A 25,963-nucleotide genomic window follows, 5' to 3' on the forward strand; every position below is an offset into this window, starting at 1 on the left:
CACGCTTTCTCTTCTCTTCCTGGTCCCAGCCTGCCTCTGGGACAGACTCCCATCCAATCCCCTCACTGCTCTCCTGCTTGGAGAACCGCGCAGGAATTGGCTTGAGAGGGCTGAAAAGATGCTCCTCTCAGGCCCCGGAATCGGTAGGGATTTCTCCAGCCCAGCTGTTCAATGCAGCCGGGCTGGATAAATCTAAGTGTGCATGTGTGTTTTGATCAGCCTATAATGGCCGGCCAAACGCATACGCGGACTTCGGGTGTGCACATAGCACTCCTCTTCCTGTGCCCCGCCTCTCTCTGCACAAGTCAGCAAATGGAAAAAAAAGATGCTAGAAAATCGTTTTCTTTTATATTTGCTGGCTCTGAGCCAGGCAGTGGGGCGCCGCTCCTCCGCCATTGCAGAGAAGCCGTTTCTGCACCAACCTACACTTAGGCCCGAGAGCAAAAGCTGTGCAATACCTCACAGCAAGTCGGATCCCTTGACATACCACAGCAATGCATTTAATGGTGAGTTCTCAAGCACATTCCTCATCGTTTTATGTAGTTCCGCGAATAATTCCACTCCTGAGCAATTTCACACAATGTGCTTTAGAATGCAACCATACTGTGCACGTGGCATCTGTCAGAAGGCCAATAGTATGCAGTGTTGCTGGCCTGTTATGGAACTGTTGGATGCATTTAAAGTGCAGAAGTATGTGTATTCTATTGAGGGATTTTCCTCTTATTTGTGTATTAAAATAAGCCCCCGGGGCACCTGTCAACTCTTGCACCAGATTGGTCACCCACTGCCTCATAGCTCCACCAGTCCCAAGCCGTGATTGATTGAACAGACTTTTTTATATTCTGGTATTAATGTTTTGTGATTGGTGTGTTCATGGAGGTTAGCCATCATTTCCCATCGGTTGACAGAAGGGTTAAAGCAAGGTAGCCCATTGTGGAAATATGGATTTCCGGCGTATCCGACAGATCTCCTCATAAAGAAGGGCATCTTCCTCTGCGGTAGAAAATAAGACCCTTATGTCAATTAAAATTAAGACCTGGAAGCCTGCCAAAGCCAAGTATGTCATGCAGGGTGAGGGAGGTCTATAATCCATGGTGTTGCACAAATATAACAGAATATCATGCGCATATAAGGAAATCTGCTACCCTATACAAATGGCTTTCCCATACACAGGCAAGTGGTTCTGTTGTCCATGCATATAAGAGTGGGACTAATGGACATCCCTGATGTGTCCAGCATGCAATACTGAATTATTGCAACAGGGCCCCATTGATCCTACCTGAGCGGTCAGGTTTGAAGAAAGAAGAGATATCCATGACAGAAGTACATCACCCACACCCATCCTCTTTAGCAGGGCACTTATGCACAGCATTTTGTGCGGATGAAACATACTTTCTACGTCTAAAAAGAGTGCAGCAACTTTGGCCTCAGGGTAAAGTTGCTTAACCAGTGAAAAGAATATACATACATTATGCATATTGATCTATCCCAGGCAAATTCTGCCTGATGACTTAGTACCAATTTAGGCATATATGAGAGGAGACATTTAGCAATACATTTGGCCAGGATTTTGATATCGGTGATGAGCAGTGGCAAAGGCCTATATTAGGAACATAGAAATTCTTGCTTACCTGGTTCTAATAGTGCAACAATTACTGCTTCACAAAGAATTGGTAAGAGCTGTCTACAAGTGTGTGTATCCTCTAATATTGTCAGTATGTTAGGGGCCAGGATATCGAAGTACTCCTTACAAAAAGCCACCATAAGTCCTTCTTCCCCGGCACCTTGTCTTTTAGCATGCCCTTAATTCCTCTTATAATTTCTTCTACTGTGCTTGCTTTAGTATTTGTCTCTATGTGTTTTGAATCCACACAAGGTTTAATTTAGCTAGATGATCTATTGTTTCTGTTTAAAATATTGCATCTGAGAGGTATACAGCTTCCTATAGAAGTCTCTAAAACAGGGGAGTGTGCCAGTGGAGTCATATCATTTGGACATGTCAGAGTGTGAATGACAGTTATGTCACCTGTACTCCATGGATGAGCAACATGGTTTCTAGCAAGTTTATTTTTGCCCCAAAACGTAACTTCCCTGTCCGCCTTGTCCCTAAAACTCTCAGACTGTAGCATGTTTATTAACAAGAACACTAATCTGTGGTTGACTGGTGAAGATGTTAAAACCTGCCGCTTTCACCTTCAAATCTTTTGAGCGTTTTTTGGTTCACGTTGAGAGTCCCTGATGGCTTAGATATACAGAACCCATAGCTATAGGCCTCCCACAATACCCCATCCTTGGAAGCTGATCACTGGTTTGTCCAGAAATATTCAAAGGTTTGCTTACTGATCTTTGCCCTGAATATTGCATTTGTAGGAAGCTGACTCTTTATATGATATATATATAAGTGGTTCAGTTATGAGTGGACAGGGGGCTTTCTATTGCAATCCCGTGGTGCTTTTCTACGGGGTAATGTGTTATCGAGCAGCCTTAGGCTTATCACAGAGGAGTGCAAGACACTTGAAAATACATACACTTATCATTAAAGGAGACACACAACTCAATAAGAAGATCCACACCAATTTATAAGAATAACACGTATCTTTATATATGTTTAGGAACCAGAAGCAATTTGCTCAGCTAAGTAAATTTTTTAATAGAAATGTTTTCAGTTCAAAAAACTGTCAGCTGCCAATGTTACTCTATGGGAATCGGTCTTCATATAAAGAGGCTGCAAGCTTGGACTGGGAGGCCAGTCCGGCTGAACCAGTAGAGGGCCTCAGACCTCATGATGCTCTGGACAAAGGGACACCCTTGGTCCTCTTCTCCACGGCCCAGGGGCGACGGGTGTAGAGGTGTCTTTAGGCGTTAGGTCTTACATTGGCGGTAGTGGGGGCCTGCGTGCAGAGGCAACAAAATAAATTAATGTCACATGAGTAAGCACCATACATAAATTGCTTAGTACAGTCAGAGAGAAAGGTTAGAATGAGTAACACAAAATTTAAACAGCATGGAGACAAAAAAAGTGAAGCTAAAATGTAAACATCCATAAATGATAGACAAAACAGCAGACCATTGTTAAAAATGTTAATGATTCAAAGAAGAGTAAAAAATTAAAATTCCTCTGTGCTTATGTGAAAAATCATAAAATATTTAATAATTCAGAATGCATAGAGTTTTTTACGAACAATCCACCATGTTTATCATCATTAAAGCCAAAAGGAAAAAAAATAATGAAAAGGTGAACAAACCATGTTCATAATGAATTGAGACATTTTTTGCACTAGGGTAATGCAGTTTAGTAAATAGATGATAGGTTCTTCTTAAGTATTCAAGGATCTGTCAGTGAAAAAAGGCAGTATTTAATAGAAGAACCTAATTTGCGCTAGTTAGTTCATATTAAACTCACATTGTAGATTCAATGTGTGCTGTTGATGTATTTCTTATATTCTTCCGAAAGGTAATGTTCAACCCATTGAATATGAAAAAGGGGAATGGAGAAAACCATCTAAATAAGTTCCATGTCAAGAGTGGTAAAAAAAAAAAAAAGTGGTAAAAGAATAATCTCTCTCATTATTTAACGGTTCTCCTGCTCATTGTCTAATGGAAATTAAAAATACACAATCCTATGTTATCTCTAACAGATGCCAGATTATTGGCAAGATTTAAAACAGTCTAACAAAACAATAGGGAAAAAAGTGTTCTAAATTACACGACAGCCAGTGATCGTTGTGCAAGAAGCGATTATAAACCACAAAATGAAAACGTACTGTTTAAATAAAACATTGTATACCTTACAACTGATCTGCTAAAATAAATTTCTAAATCGCGTTTACGCTAGGTCAACACTGTGTGTGGAATCTAAAACGAGTGAAAAACCCCCCTTTAGATTTAAGAAACGTCCGAGTCCTATAAATGAACAAACAATCAATAACAAAACATCATTTCGCGGAGCAGCTTACCAGCACAATGGTCGATTGCTAATGGCATCTGGGAGTCTGTAAACACCCGAGCTTTGTGCAGCTCCATTATAAATAGTTAATCGTTCCGTTTATAGTGTGCGGGCTGCCTCCACTGGTGCGGGAACTCGCCAGTTAGTCTTAGTTCACTTCTGGATTCAACATCAGTTATTATCCTCTTCGCATAAAAACTAATACCTAATATATTACGTCCAATCGTATTGGGTAGTGTCTAACATAACAATGATTCAACTATATTATGCAAACTCAAAAATTGAATTCAGTTTAATTCCGTATTCTGCATCAGTTTGTTTCCTCTGCAATTAAAACAAAAGTAATACATATGCTGCTTTCACATATTACTTCCAGTTGTATTGATTAGTATCCAACATAAGAATTATTGATTTATCTGTATTGTGGTTAGTTACCAAATACTAGCTTCAAAATACTGCGAAGCTAATTAATTCAATAGCATTACTCAATAATATTGAATCGAGGAAAAGAACATTATATAGCCTCATAGATAATAGCACAAAGTTTTTCTACAGTTATTCTTAACCAATGTATATAGTATATATGGACCTTACAGCGTCCTTCAATACTATCTCTCCCCTATGATTGGTTGGGAGGCTTAGGGAAATTGGGATTAAGGGCCATTGCCCTGAATCTGCACACCTCTTTTCTTATGGACCGGTCACAAAGGGTCAAGATGGGTCAATTCTACTCAGCATCCAATCAGTTGTTCTGTGGAGTCCCTCAGGGTTCCTCATTGAGTCCTACCCTTTTTAATATTAATGTAGCCCCTCTCGCCAGGGTGGTAAGATCTTTTGGGTTAGAAGTGTTATCTCATGCTGATGACACTCAAATTATGGTCTCTATCACTGACAGTGTGGAAGCATCAGCGGCAAATTTTAAAAACTGTATGCAGGCAGTGGCTTCCTGGATGGTAGAGAACTATCTAAGACTCAATGGGGAAAAAACTGAGGTTTTAATTTTTGGTTGGAAGCTTGGTGGCCAGACATGCTTGGTCCTTGCCCCCGCCCTGGCCACAGTGCCAAAAATGTGGGCATCATAATTGACAACTCCCTTTCTTTGGGCCCCCAAATCAATAGGACAGTTTCTACCTGCTTTGGGATGATAAGGATTCTCAGAAAGATCTCCACATTTCTTACCTTTTCTGCCCTAAAACAGGCCATTGTGGCCCTTGTGTTGTCTATATTAGACTATTGTAATGCCCTTTATTTGGGTGTTAATAAGGGGCTTGTGCATCGACTTCAGCTAGTGCAGAATGCTGCTGCCAGGCTGGTGATGGGTTTTCCCAAACATCACTCAGTCTTGGCCACTATCAGGAATCTGCACTGGCTGTCGCTTGGTCGGAAAATTGTATTAAAGCCCTCTGCCTTGTTCATAAGGCTTTCTACAATACAGGGTCCGAAGGCATTAAGAAACTATTTTGGAGATATGTCCCCACCAAGCAGTTAAGATCGGCTAGCAAGAACTTGCTGATAGTCCCAAGTTTTAGGAAAGCTAGGTGGGGAGGCAGAGCCTTCTCTGTTTCTGCGGCTAAGCTTTGGAACTCCCTTCCGCTCTCAATTTCGGATCTGGAATCTCACTCTCTCTTTCGTAAAGCCTTGAAGATATGGCTTTTTACTCTCTCTACTCTGTAAGCCTTGTACATATGTGCACCTCAGTTCTCCTGACCTCTTTCTGCAGCGCCTTGACACCCCTGGGCTAAGTTTGCATTCTATAAAGCTTATATTCATTAACTCATTCATTCATAGTATGGTGTATTTCAAAGGTGATGATAAAAACAAGAATAATTCAAATAATCCAATTATGGGTTAATCTACTGGATTCCACTACTGTGTGGTTGAAAAATGTTGTAAACAAAGTTGTGTTTTACACTCAATGTGTGTGTTCGACTGTTAACATCATCTACTCAATGAATATTAGCTTGAACTGATATGTCTTACATGTAGGTTGTATTGATAGGCTAAAAGAAAGAGACTATTGTAACGCAGATATAATATCTGAAATACAGATCACAAAATAGCATGTCATAAATAATAGTGTAATTCCTCTCCTTTATTAAAGCCTAATTTAAGGGCTTTAAGTTTAAAAATCCAAAAGCTTTGGCTTAGTTTTTTTTTCATGAGCTCCACCTCTCCAGTGAGGATTAATGCTTTAAATTGCTATAAAGCATATGTCCTTGAGTCTAGTGCCACAAATGGTATCTTTCAGATGAAGTGACATAAGGTATTTGTCATTGAGATTTCTAAAGGCTCTCAAATGTTCCTTCGAACGCTCTTTAACAGGTTTAGTGGTGGAGCCTACATAGAGATTTTCACATGTACAAGTGATTACATATATGCTGAAGCAAGTATTGGAATTTACGAAATCTCTAATGCTTAAGGCATTCTTTCTCTCCAAGTCAAAAAATTGTGTTTGTTTGCTACACATAGAGTTGCAGCAACTACAGTTACCACATTAAAAAAAACCTGGTGTGTCTAATATTGTGTCTCTCCTGTGTACTTCTTCATGTAGCTGACTGTGTCACTAGAACATAAAGTGTTCTTCAAAGATTTTCCTCTTTGAAAGGTGATTTGAGGGTGAATGTGTAGATGTTTGCTTAAATCATTATCTTATCATAACAGATGCCAATGATCATCAAATATTTTCTGTATTTTAGGACATTCTTGATAGAACCTTGTGATGAACCTAATGGTACCACTACTCCTGGAAGTTTTATTTCTAGTTTTATGAGGTGTGCCAAATGTTTATACAGCAGATCAGTTCTCTTTACCTGTTTTATTTTATTATAGGCCTTGTGAATCACTATTTGGGGCTGTAACCTCATTGAATAAAACACATTCTTATCTTAATAGCTTCAGTTTCAAAGTCTGAGTCTTTACTGCAAATCTGTCTAGCTCTAAGTCGTTCTCCATACGGAATGTTGTGTTTCTGATATGATGGATGTGATTAAGTGAAATGTAAACTACTGTATACAGAAGTAGGTTTTCTTTATATCGTGCCCATTAATTTCTGATTTTCAATTTAAATAGTACAATCTAAAAAGTTAATGGTTTTTGCACTGTATTCAATGGATAATTTAATAGTCAAAGAATTGCTATGAAGGGTTGAATGGAACTGCAGTGAAGTGTTGATGTCTCCCTTCCATTAAAAAAAAAATCATCAATTAATCTAAGCCATAATAATACATTGTTTTCAAACTTTACTGCCAATTCACCATAACTAATTTCTCTTTCAAAGTTCCCCATACACAGGGATGCATATGACGGCACGAATCGAGAACGCATCACGGTTCTGCGTGTCTGATGGTACACAGAATTTTCATAAAAGAAGAAATCATTACTCAATACAAAATTAGCCATCTCTACTAACATCCTATGTGATAACAGGCTAGCTAGTCTGCTGGAGAGATATTTCATACTCCAGATACCATCTATATGGGATATTCACATGTATAGAGATTTCAAATCCATTTTAACCAAAAGCATATTATCCTCCCAAGTAATATTGTCAAAATGTGTTAAAAAAATCTGTGGTGTCTTTTATACAAGACGGCACATCTTTTACAAATGGTGCCATGTAAATATCGATGTACTCTGATAAACATTCACATAAAGAATTATTCCTAGAAACTATCATTCTACCTTGTGGAGTTATAGGATTTTTATGGAACTTGGGCAAAAAAGTAAATTACCAAAGTCCTAGGATTTTTTATTTTTAAATAACTATATTCTTCATCACTCAATAGACCTGGATCCCTCGATTTGACAACAAAGTTTGTGAGCTCTTTTTCTGCATGCTTGACTGAAGTAGGAGTGGATAGTGCATAGCATAAATGGTCAGACAGTTGTCTTAAAGCCTCTTTATTATAAGCCTCATAGTATAAAACTACAATAGAACCACCTTTTTCTGCCTTACAGATAACAATCTCTTTATTTTCCTTCAGAGAGAAAAGTGCAGACTGTGTTTTGGTTAAGTTTAATGCTTTACGATCAACGTTTAAATCACCTATGTCTCGTAGGACACATCTCTCAAAAAAATCAATATTGTCCTCATTACCAAATTTTGGGGAAAAGGTTTATTTTGGCTGTAAGCCACTCTCTATTGGTATGTCAAAATGAATATCCAAAACTGTTGCTACTTCTTCCAAGGTATGGGGCCCAGACTTAGATAATGATATTAAAGTTTTTATATCCTCCGAATCTCTGATTAAATGTGTGGAGTGACCAATATCACCTGCTCTCTGGGATGTTTACGTGGAGTGATCTCAAAAAACGTTTTCAATTTCAGTTTCTGTACAAATGAAAAAAAAATCCACTTTCAAACTTAAAAAATCAATATGTTGAGACAGAGCCAAGTTACCCTTTATTAAGAACATACAATTTTTCTGAAGATAGGACATAATTTGATAAATTAATTACTATATTCAATTCTTGTTTTGTTTGTTCTCTTGTCTTGACACCTTTGTTGTCTGTTTCTTCTTCTGTTCTTTTGGTGCCTTTGAGTGGTGGTTTCCTGTCAATGTTTTTTCTTGCTAAGGATGCTGCTGTTCTTTCTGCCATATGCATTATGCGCAATTCTTCTAAAAAAGGAGATTTAGGTTGAAGAAAAGAAGAGCTTGTTGAGGGCTCACTGTCAGTGGTAAGGCTAACTGTGCTGCGCAAGGAAATTTAAGAGCTACATTTCTCTTTAGTCTGGCTCAAGTCTTTCTTTTTGCTTGAAACTCCATAATATTTTTTCACATATGAGTAGATCCTTCCCGAATTATTGTCCTGAAAATCTTGTTCTAATTTTTATCATTTCTTGTTTTTTATCTCATCTTGATATGTATCGAGTACACGGTCTAAAATCTCATCGTTTTTAGTTGTCAAATCTTCACACATTAAATCATCTATATCTTTCTTAGTGGTAATAATTTCATTTTGTAATCTAATCATACTGGCTTCAGCTTGTTCAATGAGCATTGTTATTAAGTCAAGTGAGGTATTTTGTAACTTTAAATGCCACTTTTTTACCATTTCCTCCCTCATGTTTTCTGCTGATGGAAAAAGATTTAATCGTAATCCTTCCTGTATTAATTTTCTTTCTAAGTGTTGCCTAAGTCTTTGTACCTCCCACCACTTGGAGCTCTCCTTGATCATAAGTCTTTCTAATTGAAGAAACAATTATTTAAGACTTTTGCATGGTCCAGATCCATTTTAATTTCCTTTAGCAACACTCACTTAGTTAAAGAGTGAGGTGGCCAACATTACTCTTTTGTTAAAATGTTTCGACATTCTTAAGCTCTATAGATTTATTTGTATTCAGAACAAAACATGAGGCGATTGGTCTCTCCACAGTGTTTAATGGCCTCTGTAACAAAAACTGTTTGCTACAAAGTAAGAGGGGAGGGCAACAGAGGCTCTCTAATGGGTTTGACACTTAACCTCCAAAAAAATAACAGGGCTAAACCCTCCTGTCCTGTGTTAAATACCAAAAACACTGACTGTTTAGGAGGCATCTGAAAAGTAGAAAGTGAATAAAAGTGGAAAGAGATACAAGAAAATGGTTTACAGCAAATAGTCTTGTCCCAACTTTTTCACGTAAAGCATTTCCTTGTATCTCTTTCCACTTTTATTCACTTTCTACAGTGAATTACTACCTTTCTACTGTCACCTAACGCTGTCATTTTTTGATGCAATATTAATTGTTTGTGCTGTGTATCATTAACAGCATTTGCATATGTAACATATCTCATGGCCCTGATGAAGCGACTTCGTAGTACTGAAACACGTGTTGGCCTAATCCGAGAATACTCCAAAATGTGAAAATATAAATGATATTGGACTAATACTCAGCCATTGAGTTTATGCTTATTACTTTTCAGAGACCTCAAAAACAGTCAGTGTTTTTTGTATTGAACAAAGGACAGGATGGTTTAGTCCTGTTATTTCTTTTGGGGTTAAGTGTCAACCCCATTAGAGAGCCTCTGTTGCCCTCCCTCTTACTTTGTAGCAAATCGTTTTCACCAGTGTCCAGTACATGTCCTAAAATGGCTTCCCTGGTCACTTAAACTGGCAGTGATGGAACTCATGCAGGTATGCCCTCACATGTAATGTTAAGCACCCTGACTTAGGGTTGCAAGGCCTGCTGTAGGGTGACTTACAAATACTAGTCCCCAGTGCCAGATCTGGATACATTTGCGTATAGACTATTGGCTTGCCTCTTGTGAGGTGTGCCCTTGGATTTGAAACTATAGATATCTGTGGTCTGAGTCTCCACATAATGACCAAGTTGTCCTGTTCCATTGTTCGTGCAGAGTTCTTGGCTGATGCAGATGACCCACTGAGCAAGACATTTGACCATATAGGCCAACATTAAGAATGGTGTTAAAGTCCCACCCCATCCCCAATATCACAAAGTAAGGGTCGCTTTCTGGCATATTAAGTGCAGGTTGGCATACAATTATGGGACATAGATGCTAACATAGGTTAATGTTAACATTCATAACATTCTTTTGTGCCTTGCACAAGTTTATCGTCCCCTCTGGATTTTACACTAATCCATCAAGCTGAATGGAACATACCATTTCTCTGAAAAAAACAGCACCCACCCATGCTTTGTTTCTCATGAATATAAATTAACTTAATTGTGCACGAATATAATTGTGCCAAAGAAAAATTCAGCTGGATCATACTTGTTGGTCTGGCAGTATCTTTGAACCTTCAGACAAGAATATGATCTAGCCAAGTCTGTTGTACCCATTTGTGTTTTCAGTAGGTATACTGAGCATGCACGCAATCTATATTTACTTGTGCTTGATGTGTAAAGTAAGTGGTGAAAAACCATTCTTCAGAGACCAGCATTTGGGAAAAATCAATGCCCCTGCTTCCAATCAGAGCTCACCTCCAGACATAGGGAGTGGCATTACTGATATACTTGATGACTTTAATAGTTAGGGAACATTTGGCTAGGTGTACAAACCTACTTTTTGTCAGAAATACTCAGAATTTCCTTCGTACAGATTCCTTTTTAGGAGTCAGTACAGCTTTATTCACTCATAAAAAGAGATAGTACCTGGATGCCGATTCAGCGTTTAGAATCAATATCCAATGTATCAATGGCTTCCAACTGTATTAGTGGTCTCCAACCATTGATAATTTACTGACTCCCATGTTGGGTTGATAACATATTCGCAAAGTGTAAAGGGCAGCAATCCTGAGGTGCACTACCAACTCTTAGTGAAACTTTTAAGGGAGAACATTTTTTAAGATAAGCAGCCTTTTAAACAAAACTGGCTACATTTAAAATAAAGAAATAACTGTATTGAAACACATCCCAGGCATGGTGGTCTGCAATCCCTTACATTCCACCTTCTTAGTGATGGTATCCATTTGGTCTAGATTTGCATCCTACTGGTTTGAATTTTAATGAGGTAGGTAGGACTGTGACCCACTTGATTTGTAATTCTTTGAAAGAGCCAAAATGTCCATAGGTCGGTTCACAGAATGTTATACTGGTCACCAAAAGACTGGTCATAATTTGCGGCTTTGATGACCAATATTGTAGAATATGTGGCCCATTGTTTGCTAAATCTGGTATGAAAAGGATATGTTGATGGGTGACCAATTTATTCCCAGAAGGTCCCATTCTTTGGTTTTCACATATGGCTTTCACATCTGGCCCTGTGTTTGGAATTGTGTGTATATAAAAATTGTCTTTTCTCGAGCCATGTTTCTAGCTCTCAAATGTATGTTGATATTGAAGCTCTTTTGGATCAAAAACACTTTCTTTGAAGGCAAAGAAAATTGCTCATTTTCGACACTTGAAAGTGCGAAACTGCAACTTTAAAAATAATTTCTGCTTTTTCCTGTGATATTTCCAGTTCTGATTTAGAAAAGAGTTAAATAACTCTGTCCTGTGGTATTAAACAAGAAAAAAACATGCCCTTGTAATGTTAGTGTCCTCCAGTGACTTACTTACCCTGTGGATTGATTGACAAGTAAGTCGCATTATTTATTTGAAATAAAAAAAAGCAATCTTAAAGTGGACACCACATTCATTGAGGACAGTCAATTGGAAGTGCAGCATTACAAAAACGCTCTGCATCTTTTTCTGGTTGTTTGCTCATAGATATGGCATATCTCGGCTAACCTAGCAGATACAGTGTTCGGCGGTAAACACTATTAGAGACAGATGCTAGTGAAATGTATAGCTGAAGTTCGATTGATATATTTGTTGTAAGGTGTCAAGCCCGTTGTAGCTTTGTAGAGGTTTGGGGTTTAAGTTGGCAATGATGAATGATTTTACTTGATATGTGGCACAGAGACCTTACAAAATCCAATATTTCTTTGGAAAATGTGTTGCATACATTTTGGCACTGACTTACAGAAGAATGTAACTATCTAATGTGTCCCCTTTTGTAGGTTTTGTAAGTCAACAGTACGGCAAAGAAATCCATCTGGCTAAAATTAAGTTATTATTCATGACTCATCTTCAGTTCAACAAACTCTAAGAAGATAGAACTGCTTATTTTTGAAAAATAATAATTCCTTAACATTTGCTGCATTTTGGCTTCTTACTTTGGCAAAAAAGGCTAAATCTGTGAAAACTTCAACCTTGGCAACATTAATCTATAGACATTTTATTTAGCATGCTGTAAAACTATGACAAAAAACTACTTTTTGCTCAATTCAATTGGACACCTAAGAATTGTACATGTCAATTTCCCAACAATTGTCCTCTGGTCAGATGCAGAACTGAGGATAGGCTTCTTGGTGGCCCGCATCTCATAGAATGTGTCTGCCCGGTATGAACGCTGCTCTGCTATTAATGTTGTGTCGTTGTAATCACACCAATTCTGTCAAATCCCAGAACATATGTATCAACAGGCACATCGAAATACTTTCAGCATAATAAATGTGCCTCAAATGGACAGACAGACTTTCAGATCCTGACCTTTCTCTACGTTTATTGTTTCCTTGTCGTTTTATTGAACTCTTCCTTGTATTTCCTTTATTCTAGGTGACAGCAGATCTCCACCAGGTATTAGCATCCAACAACTATCACCTGGAATGTCGAGGTGTTGTGAAGGTCAAAGGGAAAGGGGAAATGACAACCTACTTTCTAAATGAAGGGCCGCCCATCAGTTAGCAGTAGCGCAAAGTTGCTATGGAGAGGCACGCGCACCAAAGGTTTCGCGGATCCCTGGTACATCACTTGCAAGCAGCGGACCTACGACATGAGGGAGCTCTGGTTCACTCCGTATTCCAGGACACCGCTCCTGCAGTCTCACTCTTGTTGTGCAGGCGAAGCATCAGTAGAGGACAAGCGCGATAGCTTCAGCCGGCTGTATCCTGAATGACTGCCACACTGACCAAAGAGGTACCTTAGGAGAAGTTGACACACAATGTGGGATGAAACGAAAGTTCTCACTGCTCTGGGAGGCACAAGAAGATATTTATCAACTCTATAGGAAGCTTTTCTTTGCAGAGGAAAAGGTATGTGTACTGGACAAACAGCCACATGAAGTGCATCATTGCTTTCAAATTTGGCATATAAGCAGGTTATTCTCTACTGAAATTGGCACTCACTTCTACACCACACAGAAGCTGTTTATAGTCACCGAAGATTACTGGAGGGACAATCAGCAGCACAATGCTTTCTACCTTCTGTATGGGAAAGCCCATCACTGGCACTACATTGATGTGAGGACCGCAGTTCGCATATGGTTGTCAAAGACATGGGAATCACGGCTCTGCAAACATATTTATTGAATCGAAAAGTCTTCTGTGTGCTTCTTGTTTGATGAAGTATATGTACATATATAGATATATGTATATACATATTGGTTTACGCGTTGAACTAAATATGTAAACGAAAGACACTTTAAATATTCAAGATGCGTCCTTTTGTATTTTTATTTTGTAATATTGCAACTTGGGGTTCTAACAGACAAACCAAAATCTATATTTTGTAAATGGTATATATGGGCGGGAGGAACGGAGGGGTTGTGCACACTGGTGTGTATTCTGATGTGTACTATGCCATTGAGTTGTATTACATGCTGTGCATTATTCTTGCGATACAGACTTGGCAGTTTTTATTCCAGCTAAGCAGCACAAAAAAAAGAAACCAGCCTTCTTAGCGCAGTCATCCATTTACGGAATGAAACCGCGCAACTGCTCTACTATCATACTATCTTGCTCAGTGAAGACATTTATTTTTTCAAAACAACCAAATTCCCATCTTGGTTTTTAATTGGCTAATAAATCAGCATGTATGATTTTAATTTGTGCAGCAAGAAAATATTATTGGACTTTATGTGCGCTGGAGTGTGAGCAGGGGAGACCAGGTGGGGACTTACCTTCTGGATGGTATTCCCATAGTGCCTTGGAAAGGCTTTCTTTCTCTAAGTGGATCATTTTTTAAAACATTGTATTTTTCAGAGGCCCATATGCATGATGGGACAGTGCAAGAATAACAGTACCAGATTGACAGACAAAGTCTCTTCAACAGGCACTCCACTGGCCTCCACCAGAGCATATTTCTGAATGCCTTAATTTGCAATTTTTTAGGACAGTTGTCACTAATCCACAGTCTAAAAGCTTTCTCACCTAAAATGGATAAGTTTGCTGCAAAAAACATTTTGTGGTAGACTTTTCCCAAAAATGTGTGCAAGGAAAATATAGAACTAAAAGTAGGGTTTGCTGCTTATTTCACCACCAAAAATATATTTTTTTATTCATTTCTTTTTAAATTTATCAATTTCAAGAAATTCTCAAAGTTGGGGATAATTTAATCATCTTCACATAGTGTGAGTAGCTTCAAAACTTTGCCCACCCATAATTTTAACAATTAGATAAAGTCTACCACTGGTTTCAACTTGAAACATCTTAGAGCATCATTTAGTTTTTGGCAAACAGGGTACTCTGTTGCAACGTGACACTATGTTGCCCACCAAACAATCGGTCCACCAAACTCATTTGGTGACAGGAGTAATCCATACGATGACCCTGGCCAAGTTGATGGAATACTTCTTCCAACAATGCAGTGTAGTAGGAGCCAATGGAGGAAAGGTGTTTAACCTTCTGCTGTATTTGGGATGGATGGTGTAATGCCTTATTTTCCTGTCTATTACCACCAGGAAAAACCTTGCAGTGAAGGACAAGAAAAAGACAATAATGACCAACACACCCTGGCAGAAAAAGTCCATGGGTGGGGGGCAATCGTTTGTTTGTTTTTCCAGAAACAAAGTCTTGCTTTGTCAGTTTGTTTTTTAAAACACAAAAACATGTAGATAGTTTTGTGGTTGGATGTCAAAACTGACAGCAGTAATCCACCAATCATTTAACATATTGAAAGGATCTGCTGTGGCAGGTGGGCAGGTGACCGCTGGGCAGGTTGTCATCCTTAAATTAACAAGAGGAGTGCTGTTGGGATGGTGGAGGTGATGTCCTCTGCCATCCCAATGTGCAGCACTCCATCTGCCAAGCTCTGAATCATGCCCTTAGTCTGTTTTTCAACACTGGCTTCACTGCTTCGTAAACAAAATATCTAATTGCAAGTCCTGATCTAGCATAATTTGTTGTGCCAGACTAGTTCAGTATTTGATAATGACTCAGAGATCGCACAAAAATATCTCGTTTAAAATGCCTTAATGTTGTAGTATAAGAAATACAGATATGAAATGTCAAAGTAGAGGTGCAGGGTGTGAAATGCAACCATGAATGTCGGAGCTTTTGGTGTCTTTATGTTAAAACTCTTTGAATTTCATGCTTGCCAAGGCTTCACTGGGCACCCTTTTAGTGGTTAGAAAATATTTTTAGAGTTGTTCAGCATAACTGGCAGATTGGCAGGTAATCAATCATTCAGTCACCATTACCCTTAGCATTCTGATGCCATGTTTATTATTGGACCTCAATTGCCCTTTCCAGTTGTCTCACTAAATGATTAATACAGCAGGTTTAATGTAGCATTTTACAATCCTTTCAATTGATTTCCTTGGATTTACTCAAGTGGTCATAGGAAAACCAAAGGATTTTGGTGCCACCCTGTTAGAGAGACTAAGCAAAGTGTCTACAGTAATATGATACATGACCTTGAATGCATATCCGTACCTTAATAGCCCGTTCAACTCCCTAATGTCTGGGGGGGAGGTAGGTGTGTATGTGTGTGTGTGTGTTTGTGTGTGTGTACATGCATGCATGCAAACATGCATGTCTGTCTGTGTTGGCCTACAGTGTTTCGATCTGCTATTACTTGTAAGTGGCAAGCCGAGAAGGTCTGGCAGATGTATCACTTGACTATTATGGTGCATCTGGAATAATCCATGGAATCTATGATCATTAGAAAGACATCTTAAAACTTTTCTCACACTAATTTTCTCAAATGTGAAATGAGGCCTAGAAATTAGAAGATTGAATGATGGAGCTAAATGTAACCTTGAAGTGATGTACCAAATACATTTATGGTTAATTGGGAATGCAGTATTCTCTACAACAGAAAACATTTTTTACAAACCAGAAATGTTGAGGTCTCATCCACCAGTGATTACTGAGATTTAATTGAGAGGATGTTCCTACAGCTATTGAAACTCTGTACAATGTTGAATACTTTCCCTTGAATCTATTATAGGCCCTGTTCTCTATGAGTCCATAGAATGTAAAAGAAGTCTTGTTTGAAGAATCATCCCTGTATAAAAAAGTTCTAACGTTAGCAAGATAGAGTGATACATGTACTATAGAAGAAAAACATATTACAGTGCAGGCTGGAAAGAATCCAGATAAATTGGATGTATCAAGAGGTACCCATTGCTTCTATTGAACATACAGGTCCATAGTCAGAACCACATCAATTAATATCTACAATTCTCTGCAGACTTTGAGTAGGGCTTCAAAAACCAGTTATTCAGATAAAGGTACACCTAACTTCCCAGTTATCTGAGGTTTGTGAACAACACATTCATATACTCCATGAACACTCTTGGTGTACTGAGAGAAGACAGGAAAAAAAGGAGCTGGTTGTGAGGTCTTGTCATAACCAGAATTGCTTTGTGTGTAGGTTATTGATATTTAGCCACTGTGTGGTATTATATACTTGCCTAAAGGGGGAATTTTTGTTTGACTACTGTCTATTTGGTGCTCTACCCCCTTTGTGGTATAGGGCCCCTCTCTTTGATTTTGTGATATGTGGTTATTAATATTGGTCAGAGCAAGAGCATACATCCATCTCATTCAGAGAAGCACTGGAGGGATGTTTGAAAAGAGCTGTTGTCTTACTGGAGTGCTTATCATTACAGCAGAATCCTGTCAGATTTAGATTTTGCTAAAGGTGTGTTCTTTGTATAAATGAGACCTTTCTGGAGACTTACATGTACTCACAATCCTTGGGTACTGCCTCAGTGAGATAACATTTTTAGAGACTAGCAACTTGCCATCAAACTGCAATATGTATGGTGATACTTTGCATTTCAGATTTGATGGCCAAGATTTCCACTATTCCCTGTGGTAATGTTTTGTCAATATGTATTTTTGCTTAATCAGGCAGATTATCAGTACCGTAGTGAAAGAGGGCTGAGGATAATGGTTGTGTCCTGTAATGATTGCTTTAGCATCAGACCTTACGGCAGGCAGCACCCCGATAATATACCTTTCTGTTCTCTTCCTGGTCCCTGACTGAACCATTAACTAATAATGTATTGCAGCATGCACCATAATGCCAGCAGATCAATGGAACAGTTACTTCCCGAGGGATTCTGCACATATTGTCACTGACTGACAGAAGGGTTAAAGAGAGGTAAGAATTTTCAGAGTGTTCAAAGAGAATCAGTAGGAGAAAGTTCAGAGTTGATTCCTTCTGGAAGCTGTAAATTGATTTTATATAATTGGTCCATCCTACAGTGACCAATCCACCCACATTGTTAGTGTTTGGATGAGTCTCGAACAAAGATTTCAGAGTGGCAGTGGATACTTATTGTAACCTTGGGGTGATTCTGTGGGGGCCAATCAAAAGATAATGAGATACAACAATGGTACTGGGTTTCCCGCAACTATTTTAAGGTAAACATTGTTAATTTTGTGGGACGTAACAAGAGATACTCTTATGTAGTGGGTTGGAAAGTCAGTTAATTAGAGACACGTCTCGATAGGTATTATTAAAACTTTCTTCAGCTGCAATTATATCCAAGAAATTAAAGCCATAAAGATTCACACTGTCTCGGTTGTTTTATAGGCAAAAATGGGTTGGGGCGACACCAACACAGCCACACTGTTGGCCTTCAAATGTTCATGTAAAATTCTGTAGTGGGTGCTTGAAAGTTTGAGAGTTCAGTTAAGAGAACTTCTAGCTTCCTCAGACAGACTATGTGCAAAGCTGACCCAATTCTACGTATATGCATGGAATATGTTGTTGAATTGCCACTAACAACATACAGGACTTTCTGACTCAAGTTATGAATGCTTGATGAGCGTCTGGCCTTCTTCAAAACATTTTAATTCTGAAAATCTAAATAGCATTGGATCTGGTTAAGGTCCTGGCATCCAGACAGAAGCAGAATTTCAGAACAAAGGAAACTCGGGGTTACAGTCAATCTTGAATCTTGTTCAAACAATGCATGGGGTACATGATGCAACAGCACAAACAGTCATTACTGCTTCTCAGGACAGGGACTCTTAGCTAGTGTCATGTGCTATTCGTTTTTTGAATACCAGCAGAAACTAAGAACTGACAGAAGCCTTATTCAGAGTCTCATCGGATTAATTTGACTGGCAAGAGGCCGGGGAGTATATGACTGGGGACCTTCTGCTGGCTACAGGAACTCACCAAGGCTTCAAACCCCTCGCAGAAATTTCAAAAATCTAAAGGTTGCATTTCATTTGGATGCTTTGTTCAATTACCAAATTGACACAGTTATCAAAATTGCTTACATCCAATTGATTATGCTTTGTAGCATACTACTGCTCAGAACCAGTCATTGCCTGGCGATTACAAGAGAATTGGTGCTGTCCTAAAATGCAGCAGTGTCTATGCGGATGCCCCAAAACAGCAATCATTTAAGTGCAGAGGATCAACTCTGCCCAAACCTCAAGAGATCTGAACACACAATTGTTTTGAAATCTCTGCTTGGGCTCCTGGTGGTGCAGAAAATTGCATTTCACAAATTTGTGTGTTCTCCATAAAGCTCATGAGAGCTCATAGCTGAAGTATAACTGCCAAAGTTTCAGATTGCTATGTGTGACATTTTCATAATTTCAGTGTAATTATGAGTGACATTTCAATAACTTTGAGTGACACTTTTTCACAAGCAAATTGAGGCAGTGCTCTAAGTCTGCCCCCACGCAAAAAGAGTTAGACTAGTAAGTGTGCCAACTCACTAGTGAGTTCAGCTGTGAGGAGAAAGACTATGTTTTCCTGGTTTCCGGGTCTCACACAGCACTGAAACCGCTTTACTGCAGGTAGTTGACAACATAAGACTCTCCCTTGATGCTAGACAACCAGCCATCCTGGTTCTACTCAATCTGTCGGCTGCCTTTGACACCATCTCCCACTGCACTCTTGTGAATTGTTTGTGGGACATGGGTGTCGGGGGCACCGCATTGAACTGGCTCAGGAGTTACCTGACAGATCAAACCTCGAAAGTCCATGTGGGTATTTTTGTCTCCAGTAGCCAATCCATAGACAAGGGTGTCCCCCAGGGCTCTATCTTGATCCACACACTCTTCAACCTGTACGAGGCACCCCTAGCCAGTGTGATCAAATCATACGGCTTCGACACAGTATCGTACGTTGACGATACTCAGCTGCTAATCACGTTAGGCCCAGACCCGATTGATCCCAAACTTCGATTCAAGAAGTGTATGTCTGATATACACATCTGGATGCAAACCATTCACTTGCAACTTAATACCAGCAAGACTGAAATCATCCTCTTCGGCAAAGCACAAACCTTGTGGTCGAGTGACTGGTGGCCTCCCAATCTCGGCACTTGTCCATCACCCAAGTCGGTAGTTCGTAACCTAGGGGTGCTGATTGACAATCACCTCTCCATGACTGATCATGTCAATCATGTGGCCAGCATTTGTTATGGATTAATGGACAGCCTTCGTAAGATCTTCCAATGGGTTCCACTGTCATCCCGAATGCCGCCGGTTCAAGGATTAATTATCATTCGGCTAGACTATGGAAACGCCCTAATGGTCTCCATCAATGAAGTGCTCCTTACCAAATCACAGGTCCTCCAAAACACCACTGCCAGACTGGTATTAAATCTACCGTCCCGATCTCCCTCGATACCAAGTCTGAGAGCTTTCCACTGGATTCCCATCAGAAAATGCATAACATTTAAGATTAACTGTCTGGTCCACAAAACCATCTGTGGACATGATCCACATTATCTTGCAAATAAATTGATCAGGTATAACCCCTCCAGAACTCTCAGATCTGCCAATAAACATCTTGTTATCCCATTCAAGATTCGCACCACCAGAAATGGCGGGAGATCTTTTTCACATCTCGCCCCCACCCTATGGAACTCACGCCCTCTGCATCTATGTGTGGAGACTGACCATAGAAAATTTAAGGCTTTCAAGTTTCAAGTTTAATTTATGTGAATTAGTTCTCTGCTGAGAACAACAAATTCCATATAAAACGATTGCTACTTCTATACACATAAAACAATCAATACAAATTTAAAAAAGATTAAAAAAATGTAAACAAGTTATGTCATACAAATTCATATGGGGGAAGAGTTAAAAAGCATGATCAGATTTAGCACAGATGCGGTGTTATATCTAAATTGTATTGGTTTTAAATAGCGCCTTCTAGCCTCAACCAGTGTCTGGTTTGGGCATACCTACAATACGTGCTTCATATTTTGCACACCACCATTGCAAAGATCACAATTGCTGGTAACTTGTTCTTTATGAGTCCATTTAGAAGTCAGTGAATTAAAAGGGAGTAACCCAAACCGCAATTATATTATACACTGCCGAATTCCATGCTGTAAGGAGAAACAAATATATTGTTGGGCCTCTTTGTATATAATGGTTTCTGCATAATGTCCATAATGGTGTAATTTGGAAAAGTGCATGGTGTCCAGATCGTAACTAATCCTTGGCGTCAGATGTTTCAGAAAGAGCTTCATTTGGGCAGGAGGCCATGATTTCAACAGTGCAATTGTGCAATTAGATCATTTAAAAGCAATAATCAAGTTCTGGCTTAGAGTATATTTTGTAGATTCAGTCTCGAATGTCTCTGTTTTTTAGTAAGAATCTTAAAGTGCCTTGGTCTGAGTGTAGAAGATTGTACGCCCATCTTAGTAAATTAGTGATCGCTCTGGCAAAAGAACTGACTAAAGAGAATTCTAAACGCAGAGATTGTGCAGGGACAGCTTTTTGGACCTTAGCCAGTTTGCGGAGAATTTTCCCTTCTTTCGTTTGTATTTGATGCCACTGGGTAATTGGGATATATTCCAGTGCATACGATAAAATTGGAGGAATTTTAGAGCTGTAAACCTGTAGTAAGGAATGGAAGTGTCTTTGCCCGGAAGAAGAGTATAATCGTTGGAGTGCTCCCACATGAATATCTGCTTTACGATTTAAATGCTGCAGGTGGGTAGAGTTTCCTAGTGATTGATTAAAGATCCGCCCCAAGTAGGTATATTCTTTTACAACTTCTAGCGTTTCTCCTCCTAGTGTCCAGTTGTAATTTGTGTAATGTTTTCTCCCTCTAAATGGGACTATTTTCGTTTTAGTTGTATTTGGAACCAGGAAATTTTCCTTTGTATATCTTGTTAGAATGTTTAGGTTCCTTTGTAATCCGAAAGGGGTAAGATCAAAGATTACAAAGTCGTCAGCGTACATCATGGTGTGTATGTTATATGATGCTATCTTCAGGGGGAAATTTATAACCTGTAAAAAGCTGTCTGGGAGATTACTGAGGTACAATGAAAAAAGGAGGGGAGCAAGTAGGCAGCCTTGCCTGAGACCGTTTGATGTTGCGATTAGGCTGGTAAGTCCCTTTTCTTGTCCCAGTTGTACCTGGCACCACGTTTCAGAATGTAATGAAATAATAAGATAGAGAAAAGTTTCCGGGATTCCCAGGTTTCTGAGTTTCTTCCAGAGTGTTGGTCTATCCACTCTATCAAATGCGGTTGAAAAATCAACAAAGACCGCATAAACGACCTGCGATTTCAGGACTACATATTTGTAGATAATAGTCTGTAGAACCACCATTTGTCCGTTACTGAATGTTTCTGCCTAAACCCGGCCTGATTTAGAGGGATCACTCCAGAAGAAAAGGCCCAATCTTTAATATGGTCCCGGATGCTTGCTGCAAAGATCTTCCCTATTGCGTCCAACAGAGCAATCTGTCGGTAGTTGCCTGGATGCAGCCGGGATCCTTTCTTGTAGATTGGAATAACTATACTCCCCTTCCATGATTTGGGAATGTTTCCGGTATTGTAACAATGTGAAAATAATGGTACTAGGAATTTGCTCATTCCACGGGATTGCTTTGTAGTGCTTTCATCGGAATTTGATCCGGGCCCATTGCCGCTGATGATCTTGCTTTCTTTATATGATACTCTATTTGACGGGCCACCTGAGAAGAAATATTTTGTTTATTTTCCGTCTGCATACATAGTGGATAATTCAGATTTTCATGATTCCCATTTGATTTATATAGATTACATAGGAATTTTTCCCATTCCTTCGGGGGAACTGGGATGCTTGCAAGGATTTCTTCGTTCCTGTTTGTTTGGCTAGTAAGCTCCAACACACATGAGTGTTATTTTGTTTTGCTGCAGTTTGGATTTTGACCCAGTTTTTGACCTGCTGCGATTTTCGCAATTTTTCTTTTTCCCTCCTCCGGCATTTTTTTAGATGTTTGATTTCCAATGCTCTTGTCTTAGAAGGGTTTTGAAATTGCATGCAAATTAATTTTTTAATGCGGTGGCTCTTATGTCTGGGATTTTTCTTATTTGAGGTGTGGCTTCGTTATTCCGATGATTTGGATTTGCCTGTAGAGCTTGCATTATTTTATTGAGCACTATTTCGAAATTTAATATTGGGTCAGAGGAATGCGTGAATTTTGCCTGGTCGATTGCGTAGTTGATTTTGTTAAAAGCGGTGGATGCCCATAATATCCTCCTTTGGGTCTGATTCACGAGTACTGAACTTTGTACATGCATAATAAGTCCCGGAGATGTGCGTTGCAATGTTATTTCGGTTTCGAGTCTTAATATGGCGTGATCACTTCCATGATAACATTTTGTGCTTATTTTACGACCCTGTCCAGCAGAACTAGACTGCAGATCATATAGTCTAATATAGAAGCTGTGAAGTTACCTTTTCTTGTGAAGGATACCGGAATGTCTCCTTCTGTACGTCCATTTAGGATGAAACCATTTATTATGGGGAGGGAAGATAGTAGGATTTTCCCTCGTTTGTCTGCTTTGATCCCAGGTGGGAATAATAGAGTAGGGATAGATAGAGCTTCTGCTTGTTCTTCGTATTCCCATTTGTCTATGAGATCGCTGGATATTTTTCCGTTAAAGACTCCTATAAGGAAAATGGGAGGGAAATCTCTCTCTTCCACCACCCTTTCTAATTCTTCCAATATTTTGACCAAAAGAACATCATTCGAGGGGCCTGGTAGAATGTAAGCGTTAATAATCATTAGGTCGGTTGGAGAGTCCTTGGCGGCAAGCCAGCATGTAACCTTTAGGCATTGGATATTTCTATGGTCCATGGGAATTACTTCCTGATCCCAGAAGAAGTCTTCGTGAATCAAAATTACTAAACCTCCTTTAGTGTGACCCCGAGCCACCTGTTCTGCTGCTTTATCATAGACAATGAAATGGCTTTGTTGCCCAGGTTTCCTGGTGAGTGACCAACGCCGGGGTAGCTTCCAAAATTGACGCCATTTTCTTTTTATTTTTTCCTGCTATATTCCACTATGCTATGGACAGCCTGCTGTTAAAAGGGGAGTTTGATTTCCCTTCCCTGCTTGTGGCTATTTAGGGTCTCCGGTATCCAGGACCAATGGTGTTCCATTGAGGGTCTCTCCTGCTGGACTTTGTTTTTATTCCTGATCACTCTCTCTCCATTCTCTAACGAAACAGTCAAATTTTTGTTAGGGATAGGTGTGGAATTTTGATGCTCCTGGAGTTATTGTCGAGGGAGCTGTATTTTTATAGTGTTCTTTTTCTCTAGTTTCCCCTTTGGTTGGGTTCCCCTATTGTTTGCTGCTGCTGCAACGTCGTATCCATTTTTATGAAGGATCTCCCTTTCGTTTATGATTGTTGATGGGATAACACACAACCTGAATTCCACAATAGCCACAGTGCTTTTAGACTTTGACGGGAACACTACTAATTTTATTTCAGAACTTGTTATCGACTGTAATTGTGGGATCTTGCGAGTTAGAGGCTCCCAAAACCTGGCTGTTTTGAGTTTTCTTCCTCATGCCTGCTCTCTTCATTCTTTCTCTTCTACTGTTTCTCGGGATAGGCTAGCGCTTTTAGACCTTTGGGTGAAATGTGCGCTTAACAAAATCTCATAACATTTTTGGCAGCTGTTCTCAGTATGCTGGTGCGTGGTCATGAATGAGATCAATCATCATCTTCTGTGACCTCATTTATTACCGCACGCCAGCAAAATTGCAAATTTCATAGCATTATAAAGTCAGTGCACCAGATGATAAATACTTCAGGCACTTACTTCTTTGTGAGCCAGGACAGCAGCAACAGTCAGGCAGGTCCCCGTGGCCGGCCCGCTTTGACTGCAGGAGATTGAAACTGTTCTGCAGCACAACCAACACCACTGCCAGTGCTCTCTGGCTGGGCTGCAGAATCACCACTCTGGTGGCCTGGGCTGCCGTGGTTCACATTCATGCAGCCTGGCTGCTGCTGCTGTTGAGTCCAAGTCAGTTGGCTGTCAGTGGAATCATACTGCCACAGTAATAGCAGCTACCTCACAGGTTGCCAACAGGCTCCTGATGGCCGTAAGCTGTGGGGGTGATGTTGCAGTCATGAGCTTAAGGGTCATCCACAATGCTGCAGTGGAGCAGGTGGCCTTCTTGCAGCTGCACTGCCGTGATTGCCCACACACTCTGCAGGCAGCAGCTAGCAGTAACTTGAAATGCCACCTCAGCCCACACTCGATGCGGGCTGTAGGAGGGACCTGACAAACACCCATCTATTAAAGTGAGTCTAATAAACTCAGACTCACACTGTCTCTTTAGTACCAAGCCATTGGGCACTGTTAGCGACTCCTCTTTACGTCACTATGCCACATAATGTGTTGTGTGTTACATTGTAGCACACTTGCAGCATCTAGCGAGCAGATGAGCCAACCCCCAACCCTGCTGGGAGCAGTGTGCAGCGAGCACTGCCTCTGAAGCTTTCAGTATTGGTGCCATCTGCCACCGCACACTACACGCACGCCTCCACGCTGCAGGAATCCGAGTCAAGGCTCTGGAGTGGACCACCTCCTTCCTCCCTGGCAGAACCCAGAGCGACCGCCTCCCCCATTCCGTTCCAAAGCCTCCGAGATCATCTGCGGTGTACCCCAGGGATCCTCCCTCAGCCCGACACTGTTCAACATTTACATGGCCCGGCTCGCACACGTCACCCAACAGCACGACCTCAACATAATCTCCTATGCAGACGACACTCAACTGATCCTCTCCCTCACCAAGGACCCCATCACCGCCAAAGCCAACCTCCATGAAGGAATGAAGGCCGTCGCCGACTGGATGAAGATCCGCAGCCTGAAGCTGAACTCGGACAAGACAGAGGTCCTCATCCTCGGCTCCAACCCCTCAGCCTGGGACGACTCCTGGTGGCCGACGGCACTGGGGGCAGCCCCGACACCCACTGACCACGCACGCAACCTGGGAATCATCCTCGACTCAACGCTCTCAATGACCACACAAGTCAACGCCGTCTCCTCCTCCTGCTTCAACACCCTCCGCATGCTCCGCAAGATCTACAGATGGAT

The 25,963-nt window shown here is 40.2% G+C and overlaps 1 protein-coding gene across 1 annotated transcript in view; it reads left to right on the forward strand.

Annotated features, from left to right (window-relative positions):
* Positions 1-14,253, forward strand: part of ADCY5 (adenylate cyclase 5) — a 1,541,762-nt gene extending 1,527,509 nt beyond the window's left edge. Inside the window, exon 21 of the mRNA XM_085647314.1 lies at positions 12,987-14,253. Coding sequence (XP_085503440.1) covers positions 12,987-13,115 — 129 coding nt within the window. The 3' untranslated portion in view covers positions 13,116-14,253. The remainder of the gene's footprint in view (positions 1-12,986) is intronic.
* The last annotated feature ends 11,710 nt before the right edge of the window (positions 14,254-25,963 follow it).

The sequence above is a fragment of the Triturus cristatus genome, chromosome 3_2 (genome assembly GCF_964204655.1).
Source record: "Triturus cristatus chromosome 3_2, aTriCri1.1, whole genome shotgun sequence".
NCBI lineage: Eukaryota > Metazoa > Chordata > Amphibia > Caudata > Salamandridae > Triturus > Triturus cristatus.